The 21,289-nt window shown below is 43.8% G+C and overlaps 1 protein-coding gene across 3 annotated transcripts in view; it reads right to left on the bottom strand.

The window, feature by feature from the left end:
• Window positions 1-21,289, bottom strand: part of FGF12 (fibroblast growth factor 12) — a 217,973-nt gene that overhangs the window by 52,770 nt on the left and 143,914 nt on the right. For all 3 annotated transcript variants that reach the window (XM_015637867.1, XM_015637866.2, XM_015637865.3), the window contains one exon: window positions 16,914-17,017. In XM_015637867.1, the coding sequence (XP_015493353.1) occupies window positions 16,914-17,017 (104 nt within the window). The remainder of the gene's footprint in view (window positions 1-16,913; window positions 17,018-21,289) is intronic.

Below are 21,289 nucleotides of genomic sequence, written 5' to 3'. Positions count from 1 at the left end.
GGAAAGGAAAATGACTGGTAGGAAATTCAAAAAAAGGTATCTAATCAGGAAATAGCATCATTTCAGATGCTTTCAAACTATAAAAGACTGTAGAAGGGTAAGTAAAAACTGCAAATTTTTATTGGATGTGTAATTAATCCCCCTATTTACTGAAAGAATTGCTTCTACATTCTTTATTTTTCTCTGAATGTGTATATTTGAGGAGTCAAGGCTATTGTGTCCATCATGTATGAAGGTAATTCATTAATACTTTAGCTGATTTATCTGAATGGGCAAGAGTCATATGTAAGCCCACTTTTTCAAATATGGAAATCTGGTTTGTGCCCTCAACATTTTTGTTATGACAGTCTCAGATTGTTACAATTTACCTACCGAGCATGCACACTGTACTTGCTATGCAATTACACATTCTGAGTATGGAAATTAGTCCTTGTCCTACTCAATGTGGATTTAGCTTTGCACAGATGACAATGTAGTTCCTCTGAGCTATTCCTCCTTCCTTCCTCCAAATATTTTTCAAAGGAAATGTGGTCAATATTTGCATTAGAACCACAAGATTAGGGTCATCTGCGATGGCAGTTTTAGAAACTACACTGCAGATCTGAGTGGTGGAAAGAAAGCAAGGAAGCTGCTGTAGCCAGGCTGCACAGAGCTCACCATGCACCAACAATCACTGCATCACTGGCTCCATCACTCGAGGACTCTATTTGGATGGTCAAACTCTTAAGCACAGCCATCCGTTAGCCCTGGGAAGATTAGACAGACAGATGGCTCCTACAGAGAGATGAGTTAGAAAGATGCAGGGAGGGATATTTTCACCACATGGATGCTGCCAAGTTCTGCAGAGCACAAGAGGTGCCCTGAGGTCTAGATCAAAAGCTATTCCCCCAGGATCTTCTAAAGAAAAACAGTTCCTCAGCTCAGGCAAGAACCTGACCAGAGGAGTAACCACAGATACAAGATTTCCTGTTGAACTGAGGATATGCTCATGTCCCTTATGACTTAGTTACTGTATAAGGCCACTGGACCAGGCCCAGAGACAACCAGCTTGAACGAGATGGATATGAACAGCTCCAGGCTCCCAGTGCTAGCAATGCATGGAAATACAGCAGTGGCCACTGCAGCCTTCTCTTAGGTGTGTTTTCAGTAAAAAAAACAAAATACAAAGGATAAAAGTGAACACAGAATCTACACAAGGCCACCAGCCTTAAAATACACTCAGAATGCCTGTCAGCTTTTGCTCACTTCATGCAGGTTTCAATGACTCAAGATTCAAGAGTTGCAGGAGGGGAAGTCCACCATTGATAATTACACCAATGTTCACAGAAACAGTGAAACTATTAACCATAACGTATTTTACAATTTGAAGTGATACTGCTGTAAGCAGATTATAGCCAAGTATTTGAAGATATGATTGATGACTACGGGCACAAAGAGGGGACACTGTGAAGATAAATAAAAGGACATCATGACCTAAGAAGTGCATGCTGCAGACTCTTTTGTGGGGTTTTTGGAAAGATGTGCAGGCTGCTCTGAGAACTGTGTGGCTGAAGCTTCGGCTGCAGAGCACACAGCTCTTCACAGCTTCCTCCTGCTGCCCACAAAGCACCCACCACCCCTGCTGAGCATGGCAGTCCTCTGCTGTAGAGGATAATGGTTTGAACTTCCCCAGGAAGACCTTGGCATGGAGATGAGCTTGTACCCTGCCACAGATTTCAACAGGGGCCTTACAGCTTGACTGTCTTGGTGTCCTATGCTCTAGAGAGTTCCAGTATTCAGTACCTTTAGAGAAAACTCTGAAAAGATCTCCTGGCTATAGAAAATTTCTGTCGGTCAGTCTCCAAACAGATGACAAGAAAGAGTCCTAAATGATGAGCACAAAACCAAGCTTTTGAAGTCTGTAAATAAAAGGGGAAAGAGCTGCAGGGCTGGTGATTATTTTGAAATCCCACTGAAACCACAGGGAGCTGGAAGTATTTACAGCACCGCTGGTAATGAAGTAACTAGGTGTCAGAACAGTGATTTAGCTGAAAAAGATGGTATCTAGCTTCTGGGTTTATTTTTTCAGGTGTTGTCAGGCCAATTTATTCCATTTTGAAGTCAGACGGTGATTTCCCTATGTCCCTGCATCATTCCAACTTGACAAACCTGAAAACCAAGTGCTTCTTTTTGCCTTTTTTTTTAATGAATAGAGCTATCCTGAATAGAAGCTGCCTCCAAACACTGCTGAGGTATTGGAACATTTCTTTGGTTGAGCAATGTGGGGCAGATATGTCAGACAGGGGCAACTGGCTGAACTCAGAGAGAAACCTAGCTAGGTCTGGAGCATAGTCAACCCTGGAAGGCTTCAGGTGTGAGAGGCTCATGTGAGCTCATCTCTTTCACAGCACTAACAACCTGATAGGAAAAGGACATGTGAAGGAGAAAATCTTCTGAGGTAAAGAACAATGCAAAAAAAACCTCATGCTGTCATGTAGTCACTCTCTTATCTACTTAAGCTCTTACACAGTGCCCTTAGCACAGCATCCAGTGCCTGTCAATCACCAACACGCTTATCTCCACACTGTCTCCATGGAAGTAAGAAAGGAATCTTATCTCCACCATATAGAGGAGCAGCTGAGGCAGAGAGATTAAGGGTTCGATCTGGTTACATCAACACAGGTTTCCAGTGCCATCTAAGATGTCCTGGGGCATGCAAGACATGTACAGGGCTGGCAGGTAGAACACAGGTCCTATGGGACATCCATGGTCTTTTGGAAGCCAGGCAGGGGATGCTGGCACATTGCATAGGGAAGGGAATGCCCAGGTTTAGACAACTGAACTGAATGGAGTCAAGGCAAGGCATTTCTGTGAAAGCAGGGAGCTGAACCCTACAAATTATCCTAACAGCACCCTAAGTACCAAACTCCCATCTGCAAAGAGTGACACAACATTTTAAAAAAACTGCAGGCCTGTTTTATTACTAAACAGTAGTACCAAGTTTTGTTTGCCTGGGACTTCAAATAAAACCTACTGCTGTCAGGAGCCTGTGTATTGTCTTCCAGGCTGAGTATGAACACCCATCCATCCCTTTTAGCCACAATCAAGAAGATCACAATGATCTATGGAATACGGAATATGGAGTTAATCTTTGTCAGACTCAATAAAAACAAGGGGCCAGAATCAGCATCATAATCAGTATCAGAGTGGCCTTTCTCCACCAAGCCCACAAGCCCAGACACGCTGAGAGGTGAATGTACTTCATTGTGGCAGCATTTACTTTCATTTTTAGCTCATGGCAAATCCCTGATGACAATTTAGGAGCTTATAATGAGCTTATTGAGGAAGAATGAAAGGATGCTCAAGGTCACAGCACCCATAGGAGTGCTATCAGTCTTGACATGAACAGCAAATAAGGTCCCCAAACAGCTGCCAAATCAGAAATAAGCTGTATGCAGAGGAACTCTGCTGGCCTTGCTACAGGCTGGCATTTTGGCGCATTAGGCTGAGGACAGACTTGCAAAAACCACTCGAGCAATGTGGACACTTGGCTCCCCTTTGCAGCAGCTCTGTGCAAGAGCTGGTGGTGAAGCACAGCCTGGCAGGTCTGGCTGCTGGAGCAGCCTCCTGCAGCCACACAGGATTCCCTTCTCTGTGTTTGTCCCCTTTGGGTTGGACTGTGGCCATGTGCAGCCCCACGTCCCAGCTGCTACCTGAAACACAGGTGTAACCAAGTAACCCCCAGGGGAGAGTCAGATTTCAATCCTTCCTTCTGGCCTCCCTCTGGAGATAAAAAAACACGTATCAGACACAATCCCCAGCCACAACAGGTACCCTCCATCATAATCACAGCTGCAACAGTGAGCAGAATCTGATCAATGTCTTAATTTACTTAAGCCTCACAAAGACTTGAAAGAGGAGAATTATTTTTATGTTATTATTTTTTTTTTATGTGTGAAATCTGATTATAATAATCCTGGCAAAGCAGAGAGTGATAAGCAAATAGAGTAGGTGAAAAAATGCAGTTTTGAAGAAGGAAATTGATTTCCTTCCATCCCTCCAAATTTGAATAATAAACTTTCACAAATACCTTCTTTGCATGAAACTCTTGGAGATTCAAGAAACTATAAAATACTTTGTTAAACCTTTAATAAATTTTCTTTCAGAGCTCCTTACAAAAATAGAGATTGTTGCACAGTGGAAGTGTGAGACGTTCACATTTGGAATTGAGAGGGAAATGCTTCTATGGGGATGCAGAAATTTTTTACAAACTGCTTGAAATTAGCCTCTGTCATGCAAGAAGCTGAGGCAATGGGAGCCTGGGTGCTTTGCCACTAAGGAGTTATAAACCAAAGATAAGTGTGGCCAACAGGCATCTTTCCCTTTTCTACACTGCTCCTGTCTTGTGTGGATAATTCTCTCCTTTCTCTGGAAACCACTTTGAGGTTTCTGGTAGACAAGCCAGTCTTGCTATTACATCCCTGAAAGACACAATGATTTCCAGTTTCCAAAGCAGGCACTATTTCTAATGAATTACCATTTTTTCACCCAAATCATCAACCACTAATAACAAAGAACATTCATTGAAAATTCAAGCTCCAGTGCCTCAAAAAGGAATTGGTCCTCCACACTTGCAGTGACATAAGCATGCACCTATTCACTGGACATTACTCAAAGACTGAATAGGAGTCTCAGGGAAGCTGGAATAAATACACTCATCTCAGTTTTCTAATGAATACTATGAATACCAGTTAGCTTGCTCTAGGTATAATCCAGTGGTAGTGACAGCAGACACTAAAATATATCCCCCAATACCACAGAAATTGTACTGGTCCTTCCACCACTGATTGCCTTGATATGTGATGATTTACAGCCATGCTTCCACCATGGAAAAAAACCCATGGAATAGTGTTTTATGTTAAGTCCCACCCAGTCCACCTCCAAGCAAAACCACCAGTGCAGAGCTGTCCCACAGCTCTCATTAAGTCCCTGGCCATACCTAGATGGCACAAGATGTCCTGGAGAGGGGATGACACAGTGCATGGAACTATACCAGCACTGTGAAGCACTACTGAAGCTCTGTGAATCCCAGACAGCAATCCACCTGGATGGTTTATAGAATTCAACCTAGCTCTGAAAAACCAAGTATTTCTACACCATCCAAGGTGTTTTCTCAGTGTCAGAGAGCTCACTCTGCTACTGTCTCTGCTACTGGTTTCTTCCAGCTGTCACTGTGAGTGGCATTTACTGGAGGTGGACACTCAATTAAATGCACCCACAAGGGCCACCCTTATGAGCAAAGGGATGTTGGGTGCTCAATACCTCTGAAAGCAGGGCTTTAAGCTATCTGAAAATCCATGCCTGCTTTTGTTACTGCAAACAGCTTCCTTGCAAGACCCAGCTGTTCAGTTCCTGGGGGCATCAGCACTTACCAAGTGTTTCTTTTCAGAGCACTGCTGCAATCCTGAGCTTCTCAGGAGCAGTTTCTAATTCTCCACCTGCCATCTTGTGAAGCTGACACTGTAAACAGCCCCAGCTCCTTGGGTGGCTGAAAAAGAGATAACTGTGGAGCCCTGAGCAACTGCACTTGACATATGGTATTAAGATGTGCAAGGGAAGATGGCTGGCAAAGGACGACTCTCCTGTGGTTCTTTTGCCTGCTCCCATTATCCTCAATGATGATTGCTAGGGACATAAATGCTGAGAAGCCAGAAAAGAAATGCAATGGCAAGACAGAGGGAAAAGCAATCCCAGCCTACACAGTGCACAGCTTTGAAAGCAAACTGATTTGCTCAGACACAAGATACTACACAAACAAGTTGTGCTGCTGATGCACCAGTTCCCTAAATAATCACAGTGATACAAAAGAAAGCTTGTGATTAAGGCAAAGTATTAGGATAAGGGAGAAGAGAAGGCCTAATACAGTCTCCATGCATGACCTTGGGCATATCACATCAGTCCTCTACACTGTTGCCTTAGCTATGTGATGAATTTTCCCAGTTTGAGTGGAAAATTATCAGACAGCATAGGAAAGCCCACAGGGAACTCACATCCTGTCCACAGGGACATCTTCTGTGGACAAGATCGAGGTGAGCCCCTATGAAGATAGACAAGCAGGGGGTAAAAAAGACACAAGGTACCTCTAAGGACAGCATAGCCAGTGCTGTTTAGTGACAGCTTCTGCAGCATGTCAGGAGAATCAAAGAGAAGTGCTTTGTCCAGCCAAAATACCCAGAGCAGTAGTAAGATGTGCAAGAAGACAGAAGTTGCTTTGGACAAGGCAGTGTAACAGCTGTGAGACTTTTTCTCCTAAGAATTAGGAGGGCAACAACCAACATTATGGAACCCAACCATTCCACATGTGCACAGCACTCTTCTCCTGAACTGGCTGGATCCCTGGCAAAGGTCCTTCTTCCAGCAGTGTGCTCTGCCCTGCAGGGAAGGAAGGGGCTCTGTGCAGACACCTAACTGGCATGGGAATAGACACAGTACAGAGGAGTGGGCTGCAGGGAACAGACAGCAGGCACCAGCTGCAGAGGGTGATGCTTCTCCTTGGCACCAAGTACAGTCCAATGCTCAAAACCCAGCAGCTGCCCCAGCTCCACCAGCAGCAGTTAGCCAGCCTTGGGAGGAAAGGGGGAACCTCTCTACCGTGCACATGAATCAATTTAGAGCAATATGGCTCAATGTGGGACTCAAGCCATCAGAAGCAGGAAAGTCACTTCACAGGCATGTCTGGCATGAGTGCATGGGCTTTCAACTGAGCAGGAATGCCAACAACTGCCCTTTCTCAACTCCTGCTTGCTTCAAATTCCTGCTATGGGAATCAACAGCCCAGCTTGAGGGAATGCCAGAACTAGACTAAATATCTCTCTTTATTTCACTCTGCACGTGCCTAGAAAGTTGGACATTATCTTTCTTGGTGCCTCCTCACCCAATGGCCTTGTTCAAAATCCCTGAGGTTCTATTTTCTTCTCTTCTATTTCATGCTTACAGTGATTTAGTGGTGGGAGAGAAAAGGCTGTGCAGGAGATTCATACTGATTTCTATCTCAGGAGCTTTAGAAAGAAGCAGATAATCTTTACCCAGCTGTAGTCATTCCTCTGCAGTGTTCCAAACAGCAGCTGGGAGTCTCTAAGGTGTGAATACAACTTCCAAAGGGTTTTTATCAATAATGCATTTGATGCACAGCCTTCAGCAGCTGACCAAGAAGATTCTTATAAAGAGAAGGAAATCCTTTGGTCTTCTCTGGAGTAAAGTGGTGAGGAGACAGAAAGACTTACCATCATTGTGCCATGTCTAATTTATGTCAAGAGGTCGTTCACATTTCAGAAAGCTTTTAGCATGGGGCTGGTGCAAAGGTATGTATTTGGAGGATTAGGGAGTACATTGTGAATACTAAACTACTTTCAGCTTTCTGCAATTCCCTAACTTACAGGGAAGAGCAGCATGAAAGGTTACCACTGCTCCCAGAGCACATCTCCTCTGCACCTCAGGCACCACCAGTATGTGGGAGGTGGCAGGGTACCCTCATAGTCTCTTTACTGCCTTCTCAATGGCTGAGACATCAAAATACCATATTAACCTGTGACTTGTGTGTGTGTGTGTGTGTGTGTGTGTATGTGAGAGAGAGGGATTTCTTGATTTCACAGAGGAAATATTAATTTAATGTCACTTAAACATTTCAGGGCTTTTCCACAGAAGAGTAGCCACCTCCACACAACAAAGTATGCAATTCCTAGTTCATCAACAGTGAAGAAGGTCCCTTTGTTAATCAAGCAAAAACTGTTGAGAAGGCCACAGGCATAAAAATACGTAGTCTGCATCTGCTAAGATAAATCTGCTGGTTTGGGTATGTTGTCCAAAACACACTGATGTGAGAGTAAGAAATGGTTAAGGAACAGGAGAAAGGATGACAGAACTAAGGTGAGCAGCAGAAGCTGTTGGAAAGTGTAACTAAGGAACAGCAAAACTGCTCCAAGCAAATGAAATTAGTCACAAAAGATTAAGCATGTAACCTAATTGCAGGCAGAAAGGTGATGATACACCATAAAAGGCCTAATGGGTACCAGTCCAACTATGATTACTTGGTTCTCCAGTCCTGCAAGCAGTCTAAAAACAACTGCTGGTGCAGCAGAGAGTGTTTAATTTAAGTTTGGTAAAGAAGGACCAAGCTGCAAGTCCAAACTTTGCTCTGAATCATCCTGCCTAGGCTCCACCTCACTCAGAGAAGATTTTCTCCTCCAACTCATGACACAGAAGAGGCCAGGAATTTTTAACTGCAATTCTCAAAATCCCAAATTTCTCATAACCCTATGTCTATGATTACACCCTCTACTCCCTTCTGCACTGCATCACTGTAGGTGACAATTGGGTCACTACACACTTCTCTGAAGGGGTCTCGAGCCCACAGGCTGGTGAGAGTTACTGACAGCACAGACAGGAATGTACAAGCACATGCAGTGCCCTGCTTGCTACTCTGCACTGGCACAACTTCCAGGGCAGGACAAGGACCAGCTGGTGGGAAGAATGAGCTTTGTATGTGTTTGAGCTCACATTAAGGTTAATGTGTGAAACAATCTGCTCTGCAGGATGCTGAGGTTAAACTAACTGGCTGCAGAGGGTTTGGTATGGTTGCTAAACCACCTGCTCTGCAGAAGGTCCAGGGTGAAGCAATTGATGTCTATTGTAATAATGACTGTCTTGAGTCATCTTTCTATCCTGAAGAACCAAGGACCTCTGAATGTGCCTGTCCCCATGGTGTTGGATAGCATCATCTGAAAACCCAGTGGGCCCCACCCTAGAACCATTCCAGAAAAAAAAAAACATGAAAAAATCCCTAGGTGTTACAGCAGATATAAATTCAGTCAAAATCTACAAATTGACTAATATAATTAAATGCCCTAGAAATAAACAGACAGCAGATCTGACACACTCAGACATTTCCCCTCGAAGCTGACATTTTCAGTCACCCAGGGCAGATTTTTTAAAAGGTCAGTCCCAGTGGCAGTGGCTGTGGTGGGTGAGCAGGACAGGCTCTGTCTCTGCTGCAGGCTGCTTTCCCAGTGCCCTCCAAGCCCCGTCACAGGGCCGGCATGCACAGGACTCAGCCTTTGCAGCGCTGCTCTGGCACACCTCAGATGCCATGAGGCCAGATGCAAGGACCAGGCAAGGCTCAGGAGGCCCTGGAGCAGATCCAGAGCCGTGTCCTGCCTGCCTGCTCTGCTGCCAGGCTGCCTTTGGGCAGTGCTGCTGGCAAGGTGCCCCTGAGCTCCTCCCTGCTCACACACAGCTCGCGGGCTCCTGGCACAGCCCCGCTGGCCATCCTACACCTCTGCAGAGCCGAGCACACTGTCAACACACAACACATCACAACACCTCACAACACAGCCCAGCAGGGACAGCAGCACACACAGACCCCTTCCACCCCACACTCCCTTTCAGGGATGGATGCACTGCAAGAGAAGATGGGTGGATTTGGAGTTTTCCTTGAAGTGTGGAGCGTCTCATTCAGAGAGATGCCAGAAGAAGCATTTGGAAGAGGCTGGTATTTCCCCATAGCTTGTGTCCCTGCGAACACAGATTCACAAAAGCACCAAGGTGCAATTCTAGCACTTCACTGAACTGTACATACACATTTCAGGCCAGGTTCATAACTCCTGCTGTGCACGTCTAATTCAACAATTTCAGGAGGTTCCTGTGCCAGAAGCCAGCCCCATATCTTAGGATCCATGGTAACAAGAGTCTATAGTACCTGAACAGAGTTCCCGTGATCCAGAGATCTCAATAAAATTATTTTTGTTTTTTGGAGATGCTTAGTCAGGACATTACCCTGTGACAGCAAAGCAGGGATAGTTCAGGTTCCCATCCAGGCCTCTCTGCAACAGTAGCCCACATTCCCCACTGTTTCAGCCAGTCTGTCTTGAAATAGCCCAGGGACTTAGCCTCTCTTCCTTTTCCTTGGAAAACAGCATTACAATTCAATGTTCCCCCATTTTTGAAGTTTTCTGTCACTTGGCTCCCAGTTATAATTACATGCACACAATCAGTGAAGTTTTTTCCTTGGACTTTTTAGTCTCTCTCCTGCTTTCACCTCCAGAGCTGTTAGTAGTCACTGTTTGGCAAAGGCATACCATTTCCTAGTTTTATCCATTCAGTATTTGAGTTTGATATTAGAAAACAGATTCAAATCATTTCATTAATACACACCTGACCTCAGTCAAACATATCCTCACTAAAAACTTTCCTTGCTTCTTTTCATGTCAGTATCCTGGACTCAGGAATGACAATATCTGTCCTCCCTCCACTACAAAGCGTTAGTGATAGTCCCACTGTAATCCTGGTGTTTTGTCTAGGTTTCGCTTCTGGAAAACAGATAACAGACAAATTATTTGATAATAATTTACTGTTAAAACAGACACTGAATAAATGGTGTTAAAAACAAGCAAAGCAGGCTGGAAAGTTTTAGAAAATGCCAAATATTAGCTATGTAGTGGACAAAGGAGCTGAGTTACCAGTCAGTCCTGCATCCCCCAGCTAACAAGATGCAAAGGAATGCAACGAAAGGGACTTCTGCTGGAAATGCCTCTCCAGAAGGACATTTTGACAGTCATCTTTTGGTTTTTGCCTGATGAGATAAATGCTCCACCTGTACATAATTTCTGCTAAACAGGGGCTTCACTGCACTTCCTGTCCTCAATCTAGACATGTATTAGAGTTCCCTTCCAAAATCCAACTCAGACATTGTATTGCCATTGACTGTTCTGCTTTAACCTCATCATTACCCCCTACAGTGATTACTTGATCACACACAACACACAGGAGAAAAATGGGCAAGCTCTGTGCAACACTACTGCTGCTTAGCACCTGCTCCAAAGGCTTTGCCTACCTGCTTATCCGTGCTTAGGCCTGTCTGGCCTCAAGGAAATCAGCAAAACAAACACTGCAGGAGATGGCAGCCTCCACTGATTCATCTCTCTGGTTTCTACTCTCGCCTTCACTTCAATTTACAGCAACTCCTCCTTGACGGTGTTTTACCCTCCCTCCACATTTCAAGGGAATCACGTGGGATCAAATGCTCCACCAAAATCTAAACATTTTGTTCTGATTTTATTAGGAATGATAAGGCAATATAAACCACTCTAAAGTTCTTAGTTCTTCTACAAAATGGGAATCTGTTATGTTTCTTTGGGGAGGTATCAAATTGAGATGAGTCAGCACCTCTGGAGCATTTTTCCCCAATCATCTTCCAAAATGAAATTTCAGCAAAAGATCGTAATTCATCCCAACACTGACAGACCACTGCTCACAAGGGGGACCAGCCCATCCCTGCTCCTCCAGCTGGTGTTAGGCTGACCATTGCATGTTCCTAAATGTCCTGTGCAACTAAGACTAAGAGAAGAATGTTATTAGTGAAGCTTACTTATCCTTTATAATTTGTATTGCTATCATATAAGACAAGGTAACAGCAGCTAGGAAATCAGGATTAGGCCCTGCTGTTACTGACTTTTTCCTCTGAAGGTCTCTTGTTTGAACAGCAAAGTCTGATCTAACTCATTCCAGATGGAAATTCAAGGTGCACAGCCCCATCCCTCCCTGTGGGAGCTGTACCACGGTGCTGTGCTGGGAAGTTCAGGGAATACAGGTACCTCAACAGGATGCCAGATGAGAAACCTTCCATCAAAGAGCACAGAAATGCATTGTGCTGCTCTCAGCAGACAAGCAGAACAGCATGGATGGCAGCATCTTACCAGAGGAAGAGGGATAACTTTTTTAATGAGAGTTGTATTTACAAGTTTCCATGCTACAAGGATGGCATGGCCAGGGTGCCTGCCAGGAGCTGTATTTTAGGAACATTTGATGCCAGGCAGGAATCTGTTCCCAGGGGCTGGCTCTTCTCAGGACCGCTGCTTCCTTTCATACCCATTTTGTTCCCATAGTTATGAAAAAGTCAGGGGACAGGAGGAGTTTTTTATCTCCCTAGTTAATGCCTTCATTCAGCAAGCCCCTTTAAACAGCCAGTGAAGAAGAGCAGATATTCTGGAGAGAAATTAAAGGCACATTACACTGGTCCTCCTGCTGTGCTTTGCCTTTGGAGTCATTTCTTTCTCCCTCCACTGACCTGGCTCCCTAATGAGGCATGTAAACTAGGGAACCCCTCAACAAGTGTGCCTTCTTACAAGGTTTGCAGTATGTCCAGGGTACCTACCTGGCCTGGCTAGCTGTACTTCTGACCAAATCAGCTAGTACCACTGGAGATCAAACAGGAATTAAAGGAATGGCATTGGCAGGAACAGGTTTAACACCCCAAGCCTATTAGGGGAGAGAATGCAGCATTGCTGATTCCAGCCCCTGACCTTGGAGTGATGTAAACAGGAGTGCAGCAACCCTAGAGGAGTTGTAGCAAAATAGTTATAGCATCACAAGCAGATTAAAAATACAGTTAATATACATACTTCCCCAGATGCTTGTTCATTATTATTCAAGACATGTTTATTATGCAAAATGATAAAGCAGAAAAAAAAGGAGAGGAAAAGAAAATGCAAAGACACACTGAGCTTTCAGCATGACTGGGGTTTTCTCAATGCTGCTTGGATTTTATTTTTTTTTTTTATTGTGCATAATCATTCCCTTATTAGCAGGAATCTTTGAAGTGATTCAGGCTCTAATTTCAGCATTTCAGACTCACAGGTTTATACTGAAAAACCATAGTGAGCTCTTGTAAGCGACCCATTTTTTTCCCATTTTCTATCTCTGCTAGGGTTTTCTACGTTTTCCCAATAAATTATGTATCACAATTTGCCATTTCAAAAATAATTAGAACTCTGAGTTAAACAACAAGGAATATGTGAGAGCAATACATTTTAGAAGAGAAGTGTTTTGCACTGGGGGCAAAACCCATCCCAGCTGTCATGCCACTGAATTATACATATCATCATATTGAGAGATTTTCAGTGTATTTGGAGTGATTGGGTGGACCTGTGGAGATTCTACAGTCCTGTGATGATCTGCTCCAGGAGAACTAGGAGTAGAGGCTTTGCCTCCCAAGCCAAGTACTTCAGAGGTACTCCTTTTCCCATGGCCCTGTGAGTTGTTGCAGGAATAACAGAGGGAAAGCTGGGAACCCAGGTGAGAAACTACACAAAGAAAAGTTCACAAAGAAAAGTTAATGGAAATTAATTTGGTGGTGGAACTATTAACTCCAGACAGAAAGGAGAGCATGTTCTGAGTCTTCTCCCGTTACAATTAGGCTGTTAACTCACTGGAGTGGGACAGACCTCCTTATCCATGTTTCTGAATCCTGTGCAACAACCAGCCCGTGGTCTCAGCTTCTTCACAAGTCCTGAGGCACTACGAATTATACCCACTGCCCTGCATTCTGTGCACTTCCACTTTGGTATTAATGCTAACAGTGGATCTTCAGGAGAGCCATGCCCCTCCCCAGAACAAGTGGGGATGTAAACCTTTGTGCACCATCAGGGAATTTACAGCTGCTGTACATTACAGGAAATCAAAAGGGAACACACCAATGACTCTGCAAGCTTGCCATACAGACAATGGGTTGCATCCTACTTTCTGCAAAGATGCCTCCAGCCAGAACATGATTTTCTTGTCTACTTAACACCTAATTCCCACATCAACCTCAGAGACAGCAATAGCCTTGTCTGGGGAAACAAAATCAGGTATCTAGTGTAAGTAAACAATGCACAATTTCAAACATCTGCTTCCCGAACAAAGAAAGTTTAGCATGTAATTTATTAGCGTGTAAATTTAGGCCTCTAAAGCTGGCTAGGAATGTATGACTGGCTTCAACCCAGCAATCCAGCCTGACACTATCCCTGCCTGAACAGATGAGGTAGGGATGAGGAAACTCATTGCTGAAGGTAGCGATGTGGCCAAGCCATCGGAAGGTCTCCCAAGTTTCTACGAAGTGCTGTCTCACCACATTTGGCTTTAGAGGACTCTACTCAGCCCTACTTTTGTGCTAATCAACACAAGGAAGACTCTTCCAGGGGCTGGTTATTCTAAGCCCATTCATTCAAGAGCCCATTGGCATAAACTCAGAAGGAGCTGGCACAAGCCATCCCTAAGACCAGGCTGATAACAGCCTCTGGTTTGATCCTGGGCAGGGATGTCAGCCAAAACCTCAGCTGTCACACAGAGATTAAACATCACCAAAAAACCCCACGAAACAAAACCCACAGTGATGACATATTCAGTTACAGCATCAATCTGGGTACAAAAGAAGGGAAAAAAACCCCAACCCAAACCAAAAACAAACAGAAAAAAACATCACCCCAGGCAATTTTATCTGAAACTGTCCTGGACTTGAGGATGTTCTAAGAAGTCCTTACAGGGCTTCCATGCAGCACTAAAGGCAGCCAAGCAATTAATTTATCAATTGGTTTATGTGAGTGAACAGTATCTGTGGGGAATGCTGGCCCAATTTTTTGAGAAATCCCCCCAAAAAGGCTAGTGAAAGAAACCTAGATACCTACACAGAGAGAACAAGGCTGTAGTTTAGGGTCTGCTAAGCAAAGAACAGGGATGATGTGTCCCTTGGTGTGGTCAGCAATGAGGTCCAGGCAGCGTGGCCTGGGAACCCTCACCCCACAAGGAAACCTGCAGTATCCAAAAGAGATTGTCTGAACAGGTTGAGCTCTTCTCAGATATATCCAGTTCTTTCATGGCATCCTGATCTCATCCCTTGTCCTTTATGATGAGCTATATCCACACTCCCTGCTCCTAACACACTTTATCCACAGATTTTCTATTTTCTATTTTCTATTTTCTTGCCATGGGGTTTGCTCCCCAGCACAGTGAATTAATTGATTTACTGCTGTAAGACAGAGCCAGAGCCACCAGTCATCACAAGGAAAGTATCCAAAAAGGTCCATCTCCCCGGAGTAGAGTATCACCCATTTACTGCCAGCAGAAACCTTGGATCACATTGATAAAATACAGTTTTAATAATGGTTTCACTCTTATTAGCTCGGACAGCTCAATGCCATCAAGCTGTGGCATGTAATGAGGTTCACTTCATTACCCACTGGCCATCACAGTGCATCCTTCCCCATCAGCCTTCCCTGATTAACCTTCCTACTCAAGACAGGCACACTTGTTGGAAACAAGCAGGCCCATTAAACCACCCTCACTTGAATACATGTGTGATCTGGTGCCTTTTAGGATACTTGAAATGACTAACAGATGTGTTTCCTGGACAGCATGGTCTTCCTGCTGTCTACTACCTCTTGGTGTGTCCCTCCCACCCCTTACATCGTGTCTCACTGCTACTAGAGAAAGAGAATTTTTCTCTGTATCTCCTCTCATCTCTCAGCTGTCAAACATCATTTTTCCAACTCTCTATTTCTTCTTTTTTCCCAAGACCCACACCTTTCCCTCCCCTGCACTATTTGTTCAGAAAATGATGACCAAGAGGACCCCACTGGCTGGCTGTGGCTCTGTGACACATTCTGATTTCCTACAACCCTCATTTACAGGACCCTGATGGTACAAGGAGCTTCAGCATTAGGCCAGAACCGTGTTCTGCACTGCACAAACAGGGCAAAGCATCAGTCCTGAGCCCCTGACAATGTGCCCAGAGGGACACACGCACAATAATGCAGTATCACACCAGGCTTGGTATTACCTTTAGGAATCTGATAGCTTTACAAAAAGAGGAAGTTTTCATTGTTAGTAAACCAATTTAATTTATTTAGAAGCAGTCAATTATGTTTACTGGGCTATGAAAGAACAGGAAGCGTCTGGCATCCACAGAGATCCAGATTGATCTCTCTGTCTCTCCTTGACAAGCAGCCAGTTTTGAGACCTCTCTCGCCAGGCATACTAACACATCCACTTGCTTTCTACCCCGAGCTGCTGGGGAGACAGAGCCTTGTTACATCCCAAGGGAAAAGGGGAAATCCCAATCATGTGAGTGGTATAAAACTGACCAGGAACAAAGATGGAAGAAAAAAGTTATGAAAAATTGCACAGAGCAACCCAAACTGCTGCCCTTTCAGTGGTCCCATCTCCGTGCTCACATACACTTTTGAAGCAAAGTAAGTGCCCAGACAAGAGCAGAATCACTGCACTATAAATTTACACAAAGGCAGATGAGATTAGAATCTGGCTATGCACTGTAAAGCTATCATAACTACAGAAATGAGAAGTGTATTATTAACTATCACTTTTTACTATGTAGAACTAGAACAAAGTTATTTGAAGCATAAAAATTCTGGCAAACGGGCTGCCATATTTAATAAATCACTGAATCAATTATTCACTGTGAAAATCAATTACATACTTTAAATGAGAATCTTATGAATAACCTCATGCCCTTTCATGCCATCTAAGAAAGTTATAAGGGAATTAGTTGGCAAAAAAATGCTGCACTTATCTTCTATGTGCATTAAAAAGACCACACAAATACAGGGAATTTCTGCCAACAGAATAGTCCAGAACCCTTTTAAGAGAGTCAGGGTATTGCTGTGGATTTACACTGCAGTAAAAAGCAAGTATGACCCATTGGGTCACACTCATTGGGGCACCACCTATGACCAGGTATCTGGGGGCAATTCAGAAGCAATCCCATTGAGTCCATGCCATTTCACAAATGAGAAATCAGAATATGACCAGACAACCCTATACAAACGTCTCAACAACGTGACCTATATTAAGTACATACTTAAAGGAACAGAAAGTGTATCTTCACAGGTCAGGAAATATTGCCATGAATCTCCGTGAAGACACTTTAAAGTGAATATTGCATGGTCTTGCAGCAACTCCCCCTGCTCCTACTTTTAAAGGTTTGCTGATACGTGACTGTATTCAGAAAATACACAGATAATGCTAGCTGAAGTCCCAGCACAGTCTGCTTCCTCCCACCTACAAAACCAAGGCACTCCAGGAGCCCAAGAGTGCAAAGTACTTACTGAGCTGTAGAGATACCCCTCAGCGTTCATGGCAACGTACAGACCTGCCTTCACCCCTTGGATTGCCACCACACGAAGACCCACAGGAATTAGATTGAAAAGGGCTGTGGAAGGAAAAGAAAAGCAAATGTTATGGACACATCATCCTACATGGCCACAGCTGCTCCTGCCCCAGGGCCAGCCCACCCCACTCCTGCCTCTTCACAAGAGAGACTGCACTAGGTTTAAGCATCCTGCTTCTGGCTTCAGGGAAGGACTGCAGCCATGAAGCTGATAGTGGAAAGAAATTTTTAAAAGTACTGAGTCTGGGCTGCCTCCCAAATGCCTTAACACACCCATCAGTCTGTCTGATCACTGCCTTTGCAATGCCAAGGGCTCATCCGTGTTCCCAAGCAAGAGCATCATGATGGCTTTCTGAGGGCCAGCTGAGCCAGGGAAACTGCACATACACAGATTTTGCCTGTGGCAAATGCAACAACACAACTCAGTTTAGCTCACCCTGAAACACATTTAAGCCTAGTCACACTTTCCTGCATTTTCCATATGCTAAAAAGAGTACACAGACAGCAACCATGGCCAGAAGAATGCTAATTAACTTGACTTTGTGTTTGCCCATGTGATCCTGGGCTGTCAAGGGAATGAAGAAACTCAAGGATAGTGCTCCACTCTGGGATGTCAGTACTGCTCCCCATTCAGGATCAGCACTGGAGAGGACAGAAGAGGACAAGATCTTTTATTATTCGGTTTTACTGCAGTCTCATTGATTAAAGCATTGCAACTTCCTCTCAGTTAATTACTTTATTGCTGGATTCCCACCCAGCAGACCCTGTATCTTATTGAAAGACTCTTCCCATGAGTATATACATTAATGTACTGTCAGGCTTTTGCTACATTTCTAACAGCATGGGCTCAAAGAAGAGACTGTTATCAGTACTGATAGACTGAGCACTGAAGAATTAGCATGGCTTTGTTTCTACTGAGCTTTACAGGACAAGAGTATTTAGATATTGCAGGATCCCTCGTGCTTCAGCTTACAAAGAGCTAACTAGAACTCATCCCAGGAACCTGAAGGTATGGAAAGATGGATACAGGGTCAGGCAGAAATATAAGCACACAGTGGAAATACTTCATGCAAAGTCTCTTCCCACACAACAGCCCTGAAACACGAATAAGCAATGCCACTTTGCTCAGGACATCTACCAGGTGCCTTGGCTGAGCAGGGCTGCCTTCAAAAGAGGATCCATAAATTCCAGTGAACATAAACATATAGTTTTTTCTTCACTTAATTCCCAAGGAAGACTGGATGACTCCCTTCAATGAACTGCCTAAAATGGAGACACCTCAAGCCTAGTGAAAAAAACCTTACTCTCATCTCAGCCCCTTCTTGTGTTTTTAAGCACCCTATTCAGTAAAACATCAAAGAATGTGCTGAAGTTGTACAAAATCCAGTGCCTGTATGTGTATTTTTGGAGGAGAATGTCAGTAGATAGATATGGAAAATGCAATCCAGGCTGGGTATTGGTCAATATAACTGGAGTCAAGGACTGCTACTCTGGTACTGTCCCTAGAAAAGACAAACACATCCCAGAGTAACTACTAAGCATTACAAATCTTGTCTACCCCTTTCTCCATATAATGAAGGTCTAAAACCTTCTGCAATTAAGAAGTCTATAAGCAATTCCCCTTCCCTATTTCTTCCTCCTACTGAAAAATGGAGCATATTACTGCTAATAATGAAACAAAATGGGCATCATCATTCATTTCCTACAGCCAATTTGTCTTGCATAGAAAACTTGTGACAGACCATTCAAAGCCTTCATTAGGCAGCAAGGTGATAACACCTTGCATAGAGCAAGAATTAGTGGTTGAGAAGTTCCACTTGGAAGCACCCATGTGTTTCCAAATCTCTTTCCACCTCTACATGAAAAGGGATCAAGGGAACAATCCTACTGTGCTGTTCCACAGTAGGAGGACCACTGCCAGTTCCCAAACTCCCTGGGACCCTGCTGCACCCACCATCATGGCAGAGCATCTCCTCCTCAAATGCAGGGGAGCAAGTGGGCAGGCAAGCATAAGGACACAAAGATGGCAGAGGTTACTGGCAGCCAAAAGAAGTTTTAGGAAGGAAGTATCTTCCTCAATTTAAAAAAAACAGCAGTTTGGGCCAATCAAGAGTTTGTAAATTCCCAGAGCTACGTCTGCACTCAAATCTAGAAATACCTTCGTAGAAGTTAAGATGCCTTTTACTATCATGCTTTCAAATAAGTATTTCATATTTAGAACAGATTAAAAAACTTATAGGCTTTATTGTAAGAATGTAAAAAATGGGGGGAAACCCCTCAATCAACCTCAAAAGCTAGTTGTCTCATTTTTGTCAGAAAAAAAAAATCTGATTCATTTGGAAGAGCAGATTTGAAAACAGGAAAGACGTCTAGCTGTGGTAGAATACAACTGGACACTGGGTGTGCTAATGTGAGAAAGAGAAAAATTTTAAAAAATCTTTTAAAACCGTTTCTCTGCTGCAAATGACACATATTCTATGCCATCTGCAGCTTCATAGAAAAGACATGCTCTTTTACTTCATAGGCAAAATAGAAAAAAACATGAAGATGTTTAATATTTGTGCCTCTTTTCTTTCTTTACATCTTACCATCTTCAACCAGTGGTATTTACACCTGACCCTAGTACTCCACACTCCACTCTTAAATCCATGAATATATTGTCACTCTTATGTTATGGTAATTTATCAGCTAAATTCTGAATGCATGTTTCCCTATGGGTCTAAATTATCTACAGAAATGAAGAGCGAGGAAAGACCTGCCATATATAAGGTGTGGTCCATATGCACAGCAGCAAGATGAGCTGGTCATTTATAATAAGTGATTTGTTCCTGAGCAAGACATTTGTGTTGCACACAAATAACAAAGGAGTAATGGAAGATGCAATAGGGTCAGAGCAGCCTCAGTGCATGAGGTGATGAGGATTAAGATCCTGAGGGGAGTGAGGAAGGCTGCTGAGATGATCAAGAGACTCTGGTGCAATACATAACGAAAGAAGAAACAGGGAACTGCATTTGCTTAACTCAAAGAAGGGAAAGGCACAGACAGATTCTTCTCAGAGGAACACAATGAAAAGACACGAGGCACTAGACAAAAGCCTCAAATAGAAATGAGGACTGGATATGAAGAAAGTTCTCTACAAAGAGAATAGTGCAGCACTGGAACCTGAGAGTTTATGAGAGGTTATGGAATAGCTCATTCCTAGAAAAGTATGAAGAAAGCTGACGAGGCTCCAAAGAGCTGAAGATAACCCAAGTGGGATGCTGGAATGCAAGCCTCCTTAATCTTCTGGTGTTTCTGGCTGGAAAGCCCCAAACAACATCTGGCTAGAAAGCACCAAACAATACCCTAGATATGCTGGGCTGTTTCCACCTGGTCAGTCCAGGTCACCTATCCTTTCTGTACTGTCCATTTGCCAAAGCTTTTCAGATGTTCAGCAGGATTATGTGGGCAGACGAGGCATTACCCTGCTCAGCCCAGGGGAGAGCGGTAACAATGCAAGCACTGACAGCAGCACTGAGCCATGAAAGGCCACTTGAGATCACTGGAGCTGGAAGGAAAGATACTGCCCCAAGTTGGGGGTCACACATCACAGGAGGAACACAAACAGGGGCCTCATACACCATGAAAATGCACTCCAGTAGGATGAAAACTTCACATATCCCAGTTGCAGCAGCCAGAGAATGTGCCCCCTTGCTTACATTGAAATGGCACGTCTCTAACGGCATGGCAGAAGGAACAGATGTCCCAAGTGCTGGCTCCTGGGAAGCTGGCTGGATGCCCATTCAAATGCCATTAGAACTTGGCTTTTTCTGGGTTTTTTTTTTCTTTAAGTGAGAGGAGGTGGAAAATAAATGCCACCAGCTTCAAGAACACACAAAAAATGGGCAACAGATAATTAATTTAAAAATTGCTTAAATATTAGCAGTTCCTCTTGTATAAATAACTGGGTTTTTATTAGAACTTCTAATTGCATCAGATGTATCTGAGGGACATGGCGTGTCTCATTTTAAACATTTATTTTGCCAGAGTAAACCAACCTAATGTATTCCATGAAAATTATGCATCCTTTCACAATGTTAATTTGAATAATCAGTGTGGGGGTACAGAACACAAAGCAATGTATGGAACACGGTGTTCACCAGCTGTTTAACTGCGCCAAGATGACTTCTGCATGGAGAACAGGTGGTCATCTAGGGTGGGAAGGATCCTCCTCTGGCTCTCAAGAGTGCCCCTTCCTGCTCTGGATGCAAGATAACCAACTCCTCTTCAGGGATGGGAAGATTTATCTAGTCTTTGATGAGCTTTGATGAGTTT

This window comes from Parus major, chromosome 9, assembly GCF_001522545.3.
Source record: "Parus major isolate Abel chromosome 9, Parus_major1.1, whole genome shotgun sequence".
Taxonomy (NCBI): Eukaryota; Metazoa; Chordata; class Aves; order Passeriformes; family Paridae; genus Parus; species Parus major.
This window is presented reverse-complemented; position numbering and strand designations above follow the sequence as displayed.